We start from the raw sequence: 18844 nt of genomic DNA on the forward strand, positions 1-18844 counted from the left end.
TGCAAGCGTTTTACTTAAAAATTACAAAAGGAGGGTCATTAATTTTTTCCAATTTTATTTTTTAGGGGTTTATAAGAAGAAATAAGAACCATTTCTCAAGCTGAAGACAAAGTAAAAGAAAACCATATCATGTGTTAGAATACTGAAGAGTGAAATTTCCTGGATTAGTATATTTCTGGATTGTGAAGTGAAGAAAAGAAGAGGTTGAAAATGGGGAGAAAGAAAATACAGATCACGAGAATAATGGATGAACGGAACAGACAGGTGAGAAACAAGGAGTTTGCATGAACATGATCATCAGTAATCCAAAAAGTGAATGGAGACTTAAGTACCTTCATTTCCTTAACTCACCCTTCTGAAGCTGAGTTTTGTCTTCATCTGTGTCTACAGATGGCATTACCAGAACACAAATAAAAAATACATCTCTTTATGTTTATACTGCATTTGTAGGGAAAATTGTTGTTATAAGTAATATCAATTACTGCTTTAAATCAAAATCATTGTATAACTGTTATAACTTTTCCTATTTAAATGGTGCCTCACTCAGTCATTCCATTAGATTGGAGGACTGTAGACAAGCTCTATTGAAACAGACGCCTTATTTGATCTTATAGCTACCAGGACCACATGGTAATGAAAAGACAGGATGAGAAATTCAGAAAGGATATAATAAAAGTATTTTCTGCAGCATGTTTCATAGAGCTGTTTGACAGATCTGTGGACAATGATCTGCTGTGGTAGTCTACAGTGAATATTACAGTGCTAGTGAAGAGGTTGTGGTGACTACTGTGCCCTTCAGTGGGTATAGTATAGCAGTGGATTTTGTTAACATGCATCCATTCAAAAACATTGAATTATATTCCTTCAAGAGCTGTTCACTACAACCGTCTTCAAAAACTGTTTGTCAGAAGAGAAGAGTACTCAAAAGTGGATTGTTTTAAGAACGGCTTAGGGAAGGCTGGTTACTTCATTGTTCTTGCCCTAATAAAGCTGCATCTTGTCAACTTGAAAAGCATCGGAAGTTGATGTCTACTCACCAAAGTAGCGTTTCTTCTTACTTTTAAAAATTGCTTTGTGATATACTAGGCAAAAATTTAATTAATGCTGAAATGCATAGTGGGGGGTATTTGGAAGCTATGTTTTTTAAGGAAAAGTAACGTAGGAATGACTTAGGATCTTCAAGAACAGTCATTGTGAATCAGACCAAAAAACAGCTAGTCCAGTATCTTTTCTCCTGTGATGGTCAGAAGCAAATAACAAGTGAAGTGTAGGATAGAGGTGCACATGTTACACTGCTCTGTAATCCTCTTCCAACTTCTAACTATTCTTAGCTCAGTGATTTCCTGAGCTGGATGTGGTTTCCGTATATTTAGTAACCATTAATGGATTTCCACCCTCCTGCCCCCCTCCCCAGGGGACTTGTTCAGTCATGCTTTGAGCTCTTATAAAGTTGCAGCATTTATAAGATCTTTTGGCTCAGACTTCCTATAGGTTTGTTACCTGTTATTTCAAGAAAAAAAAATCTCTTTAGTTATGCTTCTGCTAATTTTTTTTAGCTCTTTATGAGGGAGGCAGGAATCAGTCCCTACCCAGTCTGTCTATCTTGCTTGTTATTCTGTGGACTTCTGCCATATTGTCTTTTTAGCTAACTTTTTTCAGGCTGAAGAACCCTGGCTTACTTGGTTTTTATACTGAATATATTCCACCTCGATCAGTCTTGCTTCTTGTCCCTAAACCTTCTTGAGTACCGCTGTATTCTTTTTTTGAAGGCAAAGGGACCCAGAACTGCACTCGGTACGCAAAGTGCTTAGAAAACATGAACATATAGCAATGAAGCAATGGTTGTTCTCTATTCCCTTCATAGACCACCAACTTGATGTTGTTTATTTCTTTAGAAAGATAATGATTGATGCTGAGGGTAGTGATGGAGTTCCATGAGGCTGTCTTGTTGCTGCTGCATTAGCTCAGAGCCTATTGTTTTGCGAAATAAGGATTGTTTTTCTCCCTGTATCACTTTAAAGCAGTGTACACTCTGAGAAGGCTATATATAGCAAGAAAAGTATTATTGGAGTTTGGAAGAAAGCCAGGTATTGTGTTTGAACAGCTTTAATCACACAGTGACTGTGTGTTTGATGTAGATAAATGTCTGAAGTACAAGTAGTAAAAGCAGATGAATTATAACTTCTTTTAGATCTTACTCTAGAACTTCAGGCAAATTGAAGAGGTAGAAAATGATTGCTCCTCCCACCCCCCGTTTAACTTGGTTGGAGGAAGTTGGATAACTTTGTCAGATTTGAAATACGAAATATCCTTATACTATACCCTGACTTCATTGGCTTTGTTCCTTTTTTTTTAGGATCTCCATATCATAGCTTTTGTCAGTGGAGTCAATCTTGTAGAGGCGTTGATGGTGCTCTTTAACACTACTGATGTATTCATTTGCTTTTAAGATTTTTTTTGTTGATCTAGGTAAGGATAAGGAGGATATTTAGGGTTTATTTTGCCAACTGCAGAGCATGGTTCAGTTGTATCCTGTCAGGTTTTCTACAGCATGTGTAGTTGGTTAGTAGGTCATGCATGAATATGAGCGATGTCCTGTCTTGCTGTTTAGTGTGTTTTTTGTTTGGAAATGCAAATAGAATGTGATAGATCTTTGCCTGTATAGCAAGTTTGTGTAACTTGTGGGAAGAAAAGCTAGTGTTATATCAGAAGCATCTTATTTCTGATGGGATTGTATGTGAGCTCAAAACAATTTATGTAGACCATTACTCTGGGGGATTACAATTGTCATGAGGCTGTCATTGTATTATTAATTAAGAAGTCTTATCTGCTTGAATGAGCTGCAGGGCATTTATGTTCATTAAGCTGAAGAGAATAAAGTACAGTAAATTAGATACCCAAGGAGCTCAGTCTTGCTGCCTTTACTCTCTTCTTCCTCTGTCCTTTTTTGCTAACCAAAATAGAATAGTACTGAAGAAACCATTGGCTTGCAGTGATCCATAGGTTGTTTTTAGTGTGGTCCAGAATGGACTTGCACTCTAAATGGCAGGAGACAGAAAGAAACCAATAGACTGCTTTGTAAGTTTTTAAGTGAGAATTGAGTTCATAACAAGCGATGTGCACTAAGTTAGGCCTGGACTCTGGTGGGAGTGGGGCTTTTAACTGCTGGACATGCATGAAGAAAGTAGCCTTATGAGATGAGAAAAATAATGAATGAGTAGAGAGGTGAAGTTGCCTTTTGCAGGATCATACAGGTCCTCAGTGGAACCAAGCTTTTAGTCTTTTTACTTGCTGACTTCTCAAAGTACAGTAGTACACACACACATTGTTTATGATGCCTTTTTTTCTGATAAAAAATAAACATAAATGGACCTGTCTATACCTGCACATACTCAGGTAATAATCTCTAACAGTGTCTTGTAATTGCAGTATCAGAAGAAGAACAACTGCTTTAAAAATAAGTAAAAAAAAAAAAAAAAATTAAAAAAAATGTGAATTCACAGAGGAATCAAAAATGTAATTCTTATGTAATTCTTAGCATCTCATCCAAGACAGGCTAAATAAATCCCAAGTTTTCTGAAAAAATATGCGTAAAGTGGCCGAACTGCTAGGAGACTTAAACAAGATTGATTTAAAAAAGTTTTTCTTTAAAAAGCTGCTGGTTTGTATTATATGTGGTTAGCAAAATTTCCACCTACATTTGTGAGAAATATAAACAGTCAAGCTTACATTTGTACTTGGTCAACTTGCTGAATTTTTAACTAAAACCAGAATACTGACAGAAGATGCAATAAGGTCCACCCTGCTGTATTTTTGGCATCTTGTCTCAATAATGTATTGTAATTGTTTAACAATAAATAGCTTAAGGGGATCTGCTTGCCATCGTTGGAATTTGTGTTAGAGCACTCTGACATAAAATTGTTTCCGAAAGAGTTTTGTGTCTTAATAGAGGTTCTTTACAAAAGATTGAATAAAAATGTTACTGCAAATATTCATCTGAATACAGATGATTCAGGTCTCGTGCAAGGCGCTATGATTAGTGGTCTTCAAGAAGTTTCTTTGTCAGAAACACTGCACAGAAACCTAGGTGGAACTGGGGTTATAATGTGTCTGAGTGCATTCATGGGAAAAAAATCTAGTCTGTTCAACTTCCTTCCATGGAACTACAGAGATGTTTAAAGGAACCTTTTTTGGCTCTTACTGTCTTGCATTGTTCAACGACTGGATTGATTTGACTGTCAGTGGGTGAGCTGAAATAAAGAGAAGGTTGCTTTTTTATAATTCGCACTGATTTTTTAGACGTAGGAAAAACTAGATCATTGCCTGAAACTTACTTTGAAATCTCAAACTAGCTTCCTCAGAATGAGGTCAAGACTAGATCAACAGAATCCCTGGGAGTTTTTTCTGCCTGGTTTCAGTGCTTTAGTAGTGCACCCCTTAAGGTAATGACTCGCCCTTCCCTCAAATCAAGGAATCCTAAGTTTTGTTGCAAACTTCAAATCTATGCACAGTATGTACCAGGTATGCTTTTAGGATTTAGTTAATTGGCATCCAGTTACTTGCATATAGTAAGCATATTTCAAATGATTTTTTTCTTACATGTATGCCATAGAAATTGAGGGAAAACAAAAAGAACCTTCTCTGTTGAAAATTATATTTGTAGAATGATATAGATATGATAAGGAAGCCCAATATAAATGCTAAATCAACAGTTTAATAGGTATTTAAGTTTATTCATATGAAAGGGACAAGACAAGTGAGAATTTTCCTTGCTGTTCTTAGTGTAAATTGAAATAACCAAGAAGGCTTCTTAAAAATGAAATCTGTGGTTTTAAATGAGTATAAACAAATGATTCTTCTTTCTTTGTTTGTGCTTGTCCTAGTCCACAGTACTGCTTTGGCAACGATCACACACATTTCTCATATGGTAACTTGGCTTATTTTTAGACTTGGTCTCTTCCTCGCACTAGGAATTTATTTGTCCTGGAAACCATGTTTTACATGTGTTTTCATTGTATATGTTATGATGTCTGTCTTTACGTGGTTAAAAGTGTGCAGAATCATAATCGCGTACTTTCAAACATTAAACTTCATTGTTCCCTGGGAGAATTGTGCTTATTTTAGAAACAGGGATGTGTAAAACTGACAGTCAAATAATCTGTTCAGTATTATGCGGTATTACTAGGCAAGAACAAAAAGTGGATACTGCAGAGTACTGATGGTATAGTAAGTGGAGCATAAGTAGGGGATAGAAGGAAAGCAATGGGAAATTGCCTGGAACTTGGCCAAGCAGACATGAGTCAACTTGCTGTCGAACACAAGGCACTCTCACTTCCTATCCGTCCTGAAAGTGTACTGATACAACCAGAACTGATCCATATTCTCATCTGTCCAGCTCTTATGTTTATTACCTCCATTCGTACCGTGGCTATGTGTTAACAGCCCAGGTATCTGTCTGCATCCCTTTGTGAGACTTGTTACGTACTGAGAAGGATGGTATGCATTTTGCGTTATGGGTAGTAATGAAGTAATACGTATAAGATCATAATCTCTGGAAAAAAATACATTAAGGTGTCTATACACAGCATTTTCCCCTCCATATTCCAAAAATGCCTTATAAACTTCAGAAATCCATAAAGCAGGTTTCATTGATTTGATCTGACATCAAATACGTTGACACTCTTATATCCTTAAGTAACTGAAATCTTGTGAAAGGACTGCATTTTAAAACTTTCTTCCATGAATGATGGCAATTTTTATGAATAAATACCTCTCCCTTTTCCCCGTTTGGCAAATGCTCCTTTTGTGATCATCTGTAATGGGTTTATTTTCACCCAGCAGTTCTAATAGGACAAAACGATAGTTCCATCCTGTCCCTTAAAAGTATCAAGGTTGTGAGTAACTAAAGCCGACAGAGGCTAACTCTAATCATCACAGGAGAAAATGTTTTAATACCTGGAGATAATGTTGGTTAAAGAGAAGGAAATAAAGTTAGAGGATCCTGCAAGCTTTGACTCTTCTTGGTAGTTATATACTTGATTATAGTCCTTTATCATTTTATCTGGAAAAAAATAATTATTATTCTTTCTTCTCTAGGTCACCTTTACAAAGAGGAAGTTCGGATTAATGAAGAAGGCATATGAGTTGAGTGTACTCTGTGACTGTGAAATAGCACTCATCATTTTTAACAGCTCTAACAAACTCTTTCAGTATGCGAGCACTGATATGGACAAAGTTCTACTTAAATACACAGAATACAACGAGCCCCATGAAAGCAGAACCAACTCAGATATTGTTGAGGTAACAATTTGAAAAGATGATCTGTGTTCTTATCTCCTTAACGCTTCAAATATTGAACAATATAGTATTTTAAGTTATTTTAACTCAATGTATTTAATAACGTGAAAACCTTGTCGTAAAATGTCAATTGCTGTTTTCAATCTGATTTTTCTAAGGGGTTAAATTGTCTTGAAATCTATGTTGTCTTCCCATTTGCCATCTACCCCCGCCAGCTGATTTCAACCAAGTTTGATAATGGAAATAGCATATGAAGGGTGTTGTTTTTTGGAAACAACAAATTAATTGCATATTAAGAATAAAAATAAGGTCTAGAGAGCGGACCTCAACCTAAACTGCAATTACAGTTAATTTTGTTGTCCAGTTGCTTTGTATGTCAGTTAAAACATTGTTAGAACATAGTAAAAGGACCGGTTTCTGCAGTAATAGAATAGCATGAATATTTTTGCTCAGAGGTTGTAGCTTCTGGTCTTACTGTGTTTGTGCTTCAAATACAATTTCAGATTGTATGTATGTATTTTATATAATAACAGTATGTAATTTCTAAAGTAGGTACAGCATAAATCAGGGGTTGTCTTGGCAGTTGGAATCTTTCTGTACTGTGACTGGGTTTCAGAGGAGTCATGTCTCCTGTAGTCTTGTAAATGGGCCAGAACAGGTGGCTGACTTGCATTAAAATTCTGAAGTTGTCTCCAAACAAACACAGTACTTGTTAGGAGTGATTTAGGAATAGTGATTAGCCTTCAGTGTCAGCTGCCTTTTGTGATCAGAAGGAAAACCTCCCCAGCTTCTGTCTTCAGCTTTGAGTACTACTGAGAGGGATAATATAAGCTTTAAAGAGTTGAAGGAGTATTCTTTAGTCACTGGATTAGTATAAATAAGGTTAGCCACTGTAGAGGAAGGGAAAACCTAATTCTTGGAAGGTAAGCTTTTGCCTGTGACAGACAGATTAGAGATAGGGATGCAGGCGGGCTGACTTTCATTTTGCAGGCCTTACTTGCTATGTTATGATTTGTTGAAATAGTGCTGCTTCTCATCCTGAGGAATGGGAACCTCTTCCAAAATTGTTTCTGTGCCAGGCCACCTGTATTTTATTTGTTTATTCAAACTGATGTCAAGTATTTGACTCCTGGCAGCTACATAAGAAAGGGCAGACAGTATTAAAGTGCATATTTTTTTTCTCTTCTGGGGGGAATATGCAAACCTGCAGATTGCTTAGAATGTTGCTTCTGTAGGTTTATTGTATTATACTAGTAAGGGACTTGAGATTTCTACTATGCTTGAAAAACAGGAGAATGAATTAAAGTGCTTTTGAGTACTTTTAGTCTGTTCCTAAGAACAGACTTCATTCTTAGAAAAAAAAAAAAAAAAAAAAAAAGTCATTTAGCCCAAGACGGAAGTGTATACTTCTGTGGGATATGTTTTTTTTTTTTTTTTTTTTTTGTTTTTGTTTAATGTTCTCTAAGGTCATGGCAGTGTTCTGGATGTCAAAGTTAAGTAAATCAGTAGGATGAAATATTTATAAGCTCAATATATTTAAGGTAGCTTGATTGTTTCTCTGTTGCATTCCAGGAATAAAAACTTTGTTGTACAGTAGTTGAGAGAGATTCTGCAGTTTCATTTTTGCAACTGATTGCATTTTAGATTTGCTCTATTTGGTCGGTAACTTTGTTCTATTGACTGTTGTTCTTCAGGCAATTAGGAGATTTTAGTCGTGGGTAGAATGGTTTGCTTCCCACTATAAGTAAATCACATCTTTTCCTTAATTTAGAAAAACAATCTTTTTTTTCAGAAGGTCATAAAAATAGCGATTCTTAGAGAAAAAATACCGGTTTTCCTGTTTTTGCAGTATTAATTTTGTTTTCCAGATTGTTGGCTTATTCTACTGCTTATATTTGCCATATGATCTTTATTTCCAGTGTGTATTTTTTCTGTTGTTACTTAGTGGTAATTCTGCAGCTATCAGGTCTCTGGATTTAACAATATTGTACAGCCAGAAGGTATCTTACTGAGTCTCACCGTTGCGGAAGTATAGGAGATAGCTGTATCTAGGATTTTAGCACAATTTGGACAAAACTCACCCAAATTCTAAATGTGACTATATTGTGAAATAAAATAAAAATTGAAGAGATACGAGAGAGATCACAGTCAAAGTCTTTGTTTCTTAAAATTGCACCCAAAATAGGCACTTCGGTAAATATAAACCACAACCTTCTCCATAAATTTTCTTGATTTAAACACAAGGAAAGCTAAAATGTGATGATGAAGTGTTGCTATTTTTTAGTTGTTATTCCATTTCTTATCCTGTCATATAAAAAAAAAAAAAAAAGTTGAAATAAGAACTTCCCATGCCTATTTGTTTGTACTTAAATTCCAGTGATAAAAGGAGAAAGGTTATCTTAAATTTTCTAGGAACAGGTTTCATTCTTATGATGGGGTCGCGAACAGATGTGACTCACAAATTATGTGGAAAATTACCTACTTCTCTGCTTTGCAACAGAACTGAATTGGCTCAGCAGAGAATATGACCTGCTTTGGAGCAGATGCAGTGATAGGTACAGCATGTGGGTATGCAGGGGTGTGAGAGGAGGGATGTGAAGGAGGAGAATAAGATTTCTGTACTTAAGCAGCAGCAAATTGTCAAAAGCTCGGTGCTTCATGTAATTTCACCATTAATGAATGGTTGTGGCCTGATGCAGGTCAAGTTACAACACCAGCATTTTAGAAACGTTCTGAAAGAACATGAAATGGCTTCTAAAATGTGCCTATTTGGAAATACAACTTAACCAATATGTACATGTATTATAAAGAGACTAAATACCATTAAGTATATCCTAAACCAATTTAGCATAATTAATTTAATTTTAAGGAGTTACAGCTGATTTATGTTACTAGTTAACATTTAGTAATTCATTTGCATCCTTGAACGTGACAGGTAGTGTTTATTATATTGTAGGCTCACCGCGAAACTCGTTATGACCCACTGTGTTCCTGAGGCGTTTGACGGGGGTTTTGTTACTGTGGTAGAGGAGAAAGCTAATTCCAGGCAGGTCAGAAGCTATATAAGGGAAGAAACAGATCTGCTGATGCTTGTTTTCAGCAATGTGTAGATGGCGATATTGTAAATGATAAAATGCAATTGATGAGACATCTTCCCCTTAGAGTTGCCTACTGCTCAGTTTTGGCATAGGAATTGCTTTTGTATGCCCAGAGCTTGGTCTCTCGTCTTGCTGCTGGAACGTTTGTGTGAAAACATAGTAGGAGGGAGAGCACTGATGTCTTAAATGAATATTAGATTTTTTTATATGTTCCCTGCACCCGTACATTTTTAATTGTACATTTTATTGCAGATGTGAATGCTCTGTTTTTATCCTATATTCTTTTCTGTGTTCTTATGTAAGAAATATGTTTTTTCAGCCATCTTGGCAGAGTCAAAGATGTGTGAATAGCTGGAATTTTATGTTATGCACTTGGATTTCATTTTACGTTTAGCTCTGTATATACCAATGGTATACTTGACAATAGTCCTATTCCCTGCCACTTGGTAGTGTGAAAATTAAGGGAAATTGTCTAGTGACAGATAGGCAGTAATCAGCTTTAAAGGATAATTTGTATGGCACTTCTGTGCTGGGTTCATGGGCTTGATATGAAACAGAAGGTGTGGGAATAGCACCTAGACGTACATGGATACACACATGGATATGCAGAATTTGATGAGAAGGATTTTCAATTAATTGATCTGATTTTCTTCTTTAGTAGTTTTCACACTTTGCTTTATATCCGATCCATCCAATCTAGATATGCATTAGGCACAGGATTTGGGCTTCTGTATTTTGCTATTGGAAAAAAAAAAAACAAAAAAAAAAAAAACAAAAAAAAACCACACAACAAACACGAGTACTTTGAATGTTTTAACTGTGTTACTATTGTTTGGTCCACTTGCTTTGGTTTCCAGATAGCTTCAGCTGCACTGTGGAAACAACTGGTATCCATTTAAAAGAATGAAGGAGCTTAAAAAATGGTTCCAGTTGAGTAAGGAAATGACTTGATAATCTGTTCATGGTGCTGAAAAGATGTAGGCATTATTGGACTTGATTTGCGAAATGATTATGTAAATGTAATTATACTGCATATATAACATCTGAAATACTTGGAGGCAGCATGCAAATGCCTTTGAGACATCTTAAGTAGGTGATTCAGAAGGATTTATGTATGGTTAAGGACTAAATAACTTTTAGCTTACCTTAAAAAGAGAGAAAATGCATAAAAACTGAGCTGCTTTGGAATATGAGTCACCAAGAAATGTGGATGTATAAATACATGTGTGTACATACACATATTAAGTCTGCTTCTTCCGAGTGGAAGTGTCTACTGTAAACCTGACTTGTAAACAAGGTGTGGCTTGGGGTTTTATTTCCCACTCGGGGTTCAGGAAGAAATGGCTTCTTTGAAAAATTTAACGTGCTGTCAAGGTAGCAAATCCTTACTTTGAACGTGGGTATAGGTATATTTCATGCTGAGCAGAGCAGTTACCTCTCACAATGGGGTGTCGTTTACTTGCTTTCCTCCTTGTCCCCTTATTTGGGAGATTAAGTTCAAGACTTAATCCCCGAAGTCTTTTTTTTTTTTTTTTAATTTATTTATTGATTTCATTAATTTTTCTGTATTTTGCATCTGGTGGAGTTGTTCTGTTATATATGTAGAATGTTTTTTTTAATTCTTACTTGGCCCTGCTGAAATTTCTTTGGGCATGCCAGTGAATAACATTGGTGTTATTAAAAAAAATAATAAAATTGTTAGTGACTTCAAGAAAGTCAACAGTGTTGAAAAAAAATGTGAAAACAGTGAAAAAAAAATCATTCTTAGTTAACGTTGTTTTGTGTTCCTTCATTTCTGATATATAAAGAATTGCCAGAAGTGAGAGAGGCTTAATTTTTTATAGAAGTTCTGGCTTGCCTCTAAATAATCTAAAGCTATGCTTTCCTTGTGTCTAAACCAATGATTAAATTTAGTTTTATAGGGTTAAAAGAACTACATTTATCTCTTAACAAAAAAAGTGTGTTTTAGCATAAAAAAAAAAGAAAATTAGTGTGCACGGCCACTAACTTGTTTTCAGTGTCAGTGGTTGACTTCAGAAGTAGCATTAGCTACTCTTTGTATTCTTACTGATTTAATTTTGTCGGTATTTACAATGTAGCTTGATTTAAGACATTCTTTACAAGAATGCTGTGTTTACAAACCTTTACAAATTTTAAATAGAGGTCTTTTTAGACCTTCACAAATAAATTCAAAATAGAGAAATTCATGTTGTGAAAGTGACTTTTTTGTTTTTGTTTCCTGGCGTCTTTTGTAGTGTTTGAAGAATTTCTTATAATTTTTGAAATATGTAGGGTGGGCGCACACAGTCCAGTTCCCCACACTGCTTTCAAAATACGCATCCAAGATGAGGTTCTGGGTTCAGCTGTTCTGGTGACTTTGTGTTAAGTAGGACTGAAAAGCACCTGCAAGAGAATCAGCAGCTTCTCACTACTCATTAGTGCCAGAGTTCATGCAGGCAATCACACTCAGACATAATTATCTACCTTGTATTAACAAGTTCTTCAGGCTGTGCTGTCTTATGCATTCTGCAGCTCTTGTGCTGCTGCAGGGTTCGGTGTTTCTGAAGCTCTGTGTTGCTAGTTAGAACAGCAGATTTGTACTTGGCGATTTTCAAAGCTGTGTGGGACTGTGGCATCCGTTACTCGAGCAAGTGACTTCGGGCAAGCTGTGCATGCAAAGAGCAGGTCTCAGAACAGTGCATCACCTGGAACTACAGTAAGGTAAATGACTATTCCTTCTGAAGATGCTCTCGATTTGATTGTAGGGTTAACACAGCCCCAGCTTTTGACTTTCAAGCTCAAGGGTATGACAGTTTGATCATGTGTTCAGCTGTCAACCCTGCCAATCTGCCTGACTAACCACCTTGCAGAAGGGACAGCAGAAGTGCCAACATCTTGATCATGGGTGTTCATCAAACTGTTTTAGCACAAACCCTGAAAGAGGAGGGAGAGTGTCATTTATAGGATGCTTTACTGCTTGTTTCCTTTTGGAGCTCAGCATGTTGATGTGCTGTGTTTCTGTTGAAGAAGCTTCTAACACATTGTTTTTGAACAGTTTTAATGTTTGGGCCTTTAACTGATGGTGCTTCTGCAGAAGAGAGCTGGGCGAGTCTGTAGCCCTCCAAGACAAATTGGTCTGGGTGTTGGTTCTTTCATCTAACCTCCTACTCACCTACACTGAGATGCGGCTGTGATGAGAGAGTTCTCATCGTATAATGGTGGTTGTGGTTTGCCCATAGTGTTTTACTGAAAGTAGGGTCGCCCACCTAGGCTGTAAGATTCTTGACACTCATCTGAGCAGAGGACTCGATGCTGATCCTTTCACCACATGTGTTTTGCTTAGTAATGTTTTTATCAGTTGAACAGAGGAAGTATTTGTGGTGGTAGTTGTTGTGGTACAGACCTATCAGTCTGCTAATGGACTTTTTTTGTATTGTATCTTTCTTGTTCTTCAAAATACTTACGAGGCAGTATGCATGATGTCTGTAATGGCTTTTCTGTGACTTACTGGTGATAGTTATGATATCTTCATAATGTCACATCACTAATCCAGTATTTCACATGGAAGCTTGCATTTACGTCATTTGTAGTAGAGACTACAGAATATCAGTTAGTTAAATTGTGATAGTGTGAATATTAACATATAAATGATGTTTTTTTCTGGAATTACATCAATCAGTTACTTTCAACAGAAAGTGTTTAATGTCATTTTAATAAGAACTCCTACATTTATTGGGAAAATTATGAAGATATTTTAAGTTCCTAAACATTGGCCCACTAAAGATTGTCTAACTGTACAAATTGATATTTAAAGCCCTGCTCTTTTTTTGCATTGATTTACAATGTGATACTTGCAGACTATTTAAAAAATAAAAATAAAATAATAAAATCAAGTATGCCAGAGCCAAGCCAGTCTTTGCTCAATACTGACATTAATTACACAAGGCAGAGTGAAGCTTACTCAGAGTTCACTATCCCTGATTCCTATTCAGCCTTTTCTCTCTACCTCGGTAGATCCAATTTCTGCATCCATATTCTCCTTTCCAGGTTTGGTGGGCACAGTCTTCAAAAGAGTTGCTTTTGCTTTTGAATCATTCACTAAGTGAATGCAAGGAAGGGCACATAGAATATATTCCTTTGACACATAACAGAGAAGTTCAGTATTCAGCATGAGTTATGAAATACTTCAGCTTTATGTGCCTTAAAAGCCTAGATTGTAATTAGTTTAGTTTAGGAAGAATAGAAATACATCTGTTTGGCACCTTTATTTGCAGAGAGGTTCGTTGCTTCCTGTTGTAAATATTTATCTCAGTTGGTGTTTTCAAGTACCCGTTTCCTGTTGTTTTATTCACCTTTATTGTTTTGCTGACTTCTTGTAAACATTTTGCAGCAGTATTATGAGCTGGGATAATGTTGCTAGATCAAGCTCATACACCTTGCCCTAACCCCAGTACCACTAGTAAAGGTAAACAAAGCTGCTTCTGGTAGACAGTAGTGTATCCAGTTGCCATGATCTTACATGTGAATGGTATTTGAATTATTTTATGAATACTTCGACTCTACCAAACATATTTATTGGAAGTAGATGCTATTCGTGTTTTAGTTACTGTTCTCATAATACTAATTTATCTTGAGCACCAAGCCTTTGAAATAGTTTCTGTTTTCCTTTCTACTTTTCAAGCTGTGAAGAGAAATTCAGGACGTGAACTGCTTGAAGCAGCAATTTGACATTACCGTATAGGTCAGTTGGCTGTAAGAAACCCATGGTTTTTATGGTCATGGTCATTGGGTTGTACGAGAGCTGGAAGATTTTCTTAGCAAACCACTAAGCAAGTTTTGCAAGCAGAGTAGTAGATAATATTTTTCCTGAAGAATTTCTGAAAGACTCCGAAGTGAATTATGCAGCTGAGTTTGTTGCATTTGGAAACTCTCCATGTTCCATAGGACTTATCTGCAATATGGTGTTACTGAAAGGAGGCATTCAGTCAGGAACTGCCATGCTGATGGGCTGCTTTAACCCCTGTAGGTATGCGGACAGGTATACATGGGAGGATGCATATGTACATACACGTGCTGTCACTTGAGTAAGGGTTGAAAATAGCCCTTCTGTACCATAAAATATAGGTAGACACTCTCTGATCTTTCTTACAGATAGAACTGGATTTTATTTGGTTTTACTCAGTTTTGTTGCAGACATCATTACTTGAAAGGTCTATGGAATGCCTTTAATTTGTAAGTTAAGGAATAGTTTCTGCTTCCTGAAGGCTAGCATAGATCCTGCTTTGTGTCTTTTGGTTTTAGTAAAAAGATTAAGATTGATTTAGATTGTTGATTTAGTACTCCTCAGTGGAAAATTCTAGTTGAAGGTACCTTCTGTAAAACAGGTAACATGAAAACTTGCTCAGCAGTATATGATTTAATAATCTGTTACGGTGTTTAGAAAGTGAAACGAAGACAAATGCATCAGGTATCAGACTGAGACCCTAGTTTAGCTTTCCCAGAGGAAACAGTGTTATCAATACTAATGGATTACTAATCATTTTAAGCCTTAAGCACTTCATTTAGGAATGAGCAATGTCTGATTCTGTAGGTGAGTAACTGCATCATAAAGTCCACAGTTCACTGAAAATTTCTCAAAAATCTTAAACAGGATTTCAGAGCTTCCCTTCTTCACTGCTCCAGTGCATTGTGTAATATTCTGGTGGTGAGCGAGAGGAGTGGATTTTACAGCCTGTAAAATTGTTATTCAGTAATTGCTGGTGGTTTATCTATTTTAAAATAATATTTCACAGCAAAGATGGTTCAAAGCAGAATTCAAGCTTCATACCATATCAAGTCTAAAAACCTTTTGTATGTGTTATTTTATATAAATGAGAGTTTGAATCCTGAGTGCCATCTTTATCGTATCTCGGAGGAATTTGACAGCTAGCTTTCATGTTTGGCAAGCTAAGGATACGTGTTAAAATTTGCCAGATACTGGAAGTGCTCCAACATTTGAAACAAGACCCTGTCTTTTCTTAGAGTGGAATATAACAGGGACACTGATAAAATTTCAAGTCATGAACATTTTGTGTCTGTAAATGATGAATACCTTTGCCTAAAACTGAACATAGAGCATTGTCTACAGAGCTCTCCCTCATGTTTTACAGCCTGTTGCTCTGCAGGCTTCTGATTTCTTGGTTTTTAAAACCTTGCATTAAGTAATTAATCCTTAAAGTATTTTTCCTAACATAATATTTGGCTGAGGAATTAAAATCATTGTAACAAACTTGAACATGATGTGCTATACTCAGAATTGTTGATGTCTAGATATATTTTGCATAGTGTCAATTATTTACTTTTGATATTTTTTTAAACAGTTATAATACTGCTACTAATTGAGCACAAGTACGGAAAATAGTATTTGAGCTGACTAAAAGTAGAGTGCATAAATTTTTCAGCTTTTTCTTAGTATACATTATTTTAGTTGGGGAGCTTGCCAGACAGGTTGTTGAGCCCTTCTTTGTTAAAAAGTGGAGCTCTCCAAGTTGTTTAGCTTGTAAAAATGGTGGTTGTAATCTAACTGGACTTCTTATGCACTGAAGTTTAGAAGGCTGGGCACTACTGATTATTTTTTTTACTGTGCTGCTCTGGTATGTATTTATTTGGGGCTATAACTAGAATGTGAAATTGGATGGCAGAACAAAATGCAATTGAAAAGTGACTGCAGTACTGGAAAGAACAGCATTAGAGCAGAATTTGAGTAGCCTCCTAACGCAAAGGAAAGGAAAACAGCTTTGTGATGAAATTTGCAGATGCTTACATCGTTGAAGTTGAGAATATTAAGAGATCCAGAGGAAGATTCGCAACGTCTGTAAACAATGCACAAAACAATCCAGTACATGTAATTTGTTTTGTTAACAAGAGATTCTAATCCTTGGAGATGTGAAGAAAAATGGGTTGAGGCAGGATTGCGTGGGGCAGCCTTTCTCTCTGGCAAACCAAATGGCCTGGGGGAGCCAGCCCCAGAAAGTCCCACCCGCTGTAAGTGGAGAGCACATTCAAGACCAGCTGATGAATCCAAACCGGTACAGGTCTGTGGGACCAGATGACGTGAATCCCAGGGTCTTGAGGGAACTGGCTGATGATGTTGCCAAGCCTCTCACCATCGTAGCTGAAAAGTCCTGGCAGTTGGGTGATGTTCGTGGAGAGTGGAGAAATGGAAATGTCATGTCCCTACTCTTCAACAATTTAAACAAAGAGTTGGACAAAGAGCACTACTCTGCAACAGTTAAAACAGTTAGGACACGTTCCTTCTTAGAAAGAGCGGTCAGGCATTGGGACAGGTTGCGGCATTGGGACAGGTTGCCCAGGGAAGTGGTGGAGTCACCGTCCCTGGGGATGTTCAAGGAAAGGTTTGACGTGGTGCTTAGAGACATGGTTTAGTGGGTGACATTGGTGGTGGGGGAATAGCTGGACCAGATGATCTTGAAGGTCTTTTCCAACCTTAATTTTTCTATGATTTTATAATTTTTTTAAAAATAGAAATTTAAGCCTACAGAGACTGTGTTGATGAACTTCACATGCTAAACAGTGTTACTGAGTTGAAGTAAGTATTTTTCTCTGGCTGCTCACTTCGCTGCACTTAAGGTTCCCTCCTGCTTTTATTTTAGAGAGTGGCAAAATTTCTATATCCAGTATTTCTGGGTCAAGCCTTGAATTTGTGGAGCCATGCTGTTACCTGGGAGAAAAACGAAACAATGCTACTTCTGAAGCCAAGTGACCTGCAGGAAGTTTAAAAACTATAAATAGTTTCCAGTGACTAAAAATACTCCTCATAGTAGGGGAGAAACGGCGATATGTAAAGGGTGATACACAGCAGTATTGTTCAGGGCGAGAGGAGTGAAATAGTTCGTGTTATCAAAGAAGAAATTCAGCCTGGTTTTAGGCTCAGCTCCTTGGCAGTAGCATGTAATACGAAGCAAATAACAAAGCAGTTGTCATGCTTTCAGCTTGCTGTTTTGCTCTGTGTGAAGTCTGTAATGATTTATGTTGTTCTCGCCAGCCCAGCTCTCTCTGCTGCAGGAAGGTGAACTGCATGCAAGGAATATGCCCTTTTTTTTTCCTCTCGGATGTTTCATGTAATAAGAATGAAAACTGGGTGGGAGTCTGGTGCTGTGACCATGTTTTTTTTTTTTTTTTTATTCCTTTTTCCTTTGTGTATGAATATCTCAGAAAAAAAGGTGGGGCTTTTTAGTAGGTTGTTGTTACCCCTGATGGGTTTGGACAATGGTTTGCAGCTGCCAGAGAGGACAGGCCATCCCCTCTGCCTACTTTGCATCTCTGGTGCTCAGCCCGTTTATTCCTGCTATGACAACTGAAAACAAACCTACCAGAAATAAGTTAGAGAATGGCCAAGGAGAACTCTGTTGTTCTAGTGAAGAAAGAAGATGGCTCACTGCAGGCTGAAACAGATGCCAGAGCTGGCTTAAGACTTATATCTAGGATCATGGCCTTTCTGTGGCAGTAAGTTGTTCTGTCACCTTGTCAAACTGCACCCACAGACATTTCAGCAGTTCCTTTAAAGCATGGATGTCTATAATCTTCTGCAGAGATGGAGTGAGGGACTGATCCTGAAGGCTGTGGTATGGCTGAATAGCTCAGTTACCCTCAGTTCTCTATTTTACGATTTTTTTGATGTTCTTGAACATTGACAGGAAAAGCTTTATTGCTATGTGGGCTGACATTACTGGTTTCTGCATTTTGGTGTGAGGTTGCAGCTTCAGTCTTTCACCTCTGGATCTCCTGGTTCTTCCCATCACAGATGACAGAGTGCTGCTCAGTCCTGTCCTTCCTGCACAGAAGCTGAGTGCTGACAATTGCATCGTGAATAAGGAGCCTTTGGACTTTGATGCAAGTGCCAGCAGTGCCTTCTCCCTCCATGCTATTGCACGGCAGCTCTCTCTGGAGCATCAGGGAACTGTGTAATCGGTTATCCTTTCTGATAACCATGGTGTTGATGCTTACTAAAGCAGCAGTGATACTTAGAAGTGTACTAGTGGAGCCTCTTCCATTACTTCATGCCTGAGGAATACTTACACTTAGAGAATTACATTTTTTAATCAAGTGTTTACTCCAACTTTGTGCTGCTTCACATCTTTTCCATGCTTGTACTGAAACAGCATAAACAGAACTAGCCATTATTTTTATTTGAAAGGTTTGCCTTTTCCAAAGGAAATCATTTTTCTCATTTCAATCTTAGTAAAAACTTTGGAAATGTTTTTTCCTCATGGTTTGGGATGAAACACCAGCAAAAATTCTGTTTGGCCAGCTCCAATAGTAAGTGCAGAAATGGAGCAGTTGACTTGATGCACTGATAGCAAGAAACATTTCCTTTCTGTAATATTAGTAGGCTACCAGAAACCCAACAGCGAAAACTTTTTTGAATGGACTTTTTTATTTTGCACTTC

At 37.1% G+C, this 18844-nt stretch overlaps 1 protein-coding gene across 9 annotated transcripts in view; it reads left to right on the top strand.

Moving 5' to 3' along the window:
• The window catches only part of MEF2A (myocyte enhancer factor 2A), an 89606-nt gene that overhangs the window by 37528 nt on the left and 33234 nt on the right, over nucleotides 1-18844 (top strand). For all 9 annotated transcript variants that reach the window (XM_084293746.1, XM_084293747.1, XM_084293749.1 and 6 more), the window contains 2 exons: nucleotides 66-264; nucleotides 6097-6300. In XM_084293746.1, the coding sequence (XP_084149872.1) occupies nucleotides 211-264; nucleotides 6097-6300 (258 nt within the window). In that variant the 5' untranslated portion in view covers nucleotides 66-210. The remainder of the gene's footprint in view (nucleotides 1-65; nucleotides 265-6096; nucleotides 6301-18844) is intronic.

The sequence above is a fragment of the Netta rufina genome (assembly GCF_964035555.1).
Source record: "Netta rufina genome assembly, chromosome: 11".
Lineage (NCBI taxonomy): Eukaryota > Metazoa > Chordata > Aves > Anseriformes > Anatidae > Netta > Netta rufina.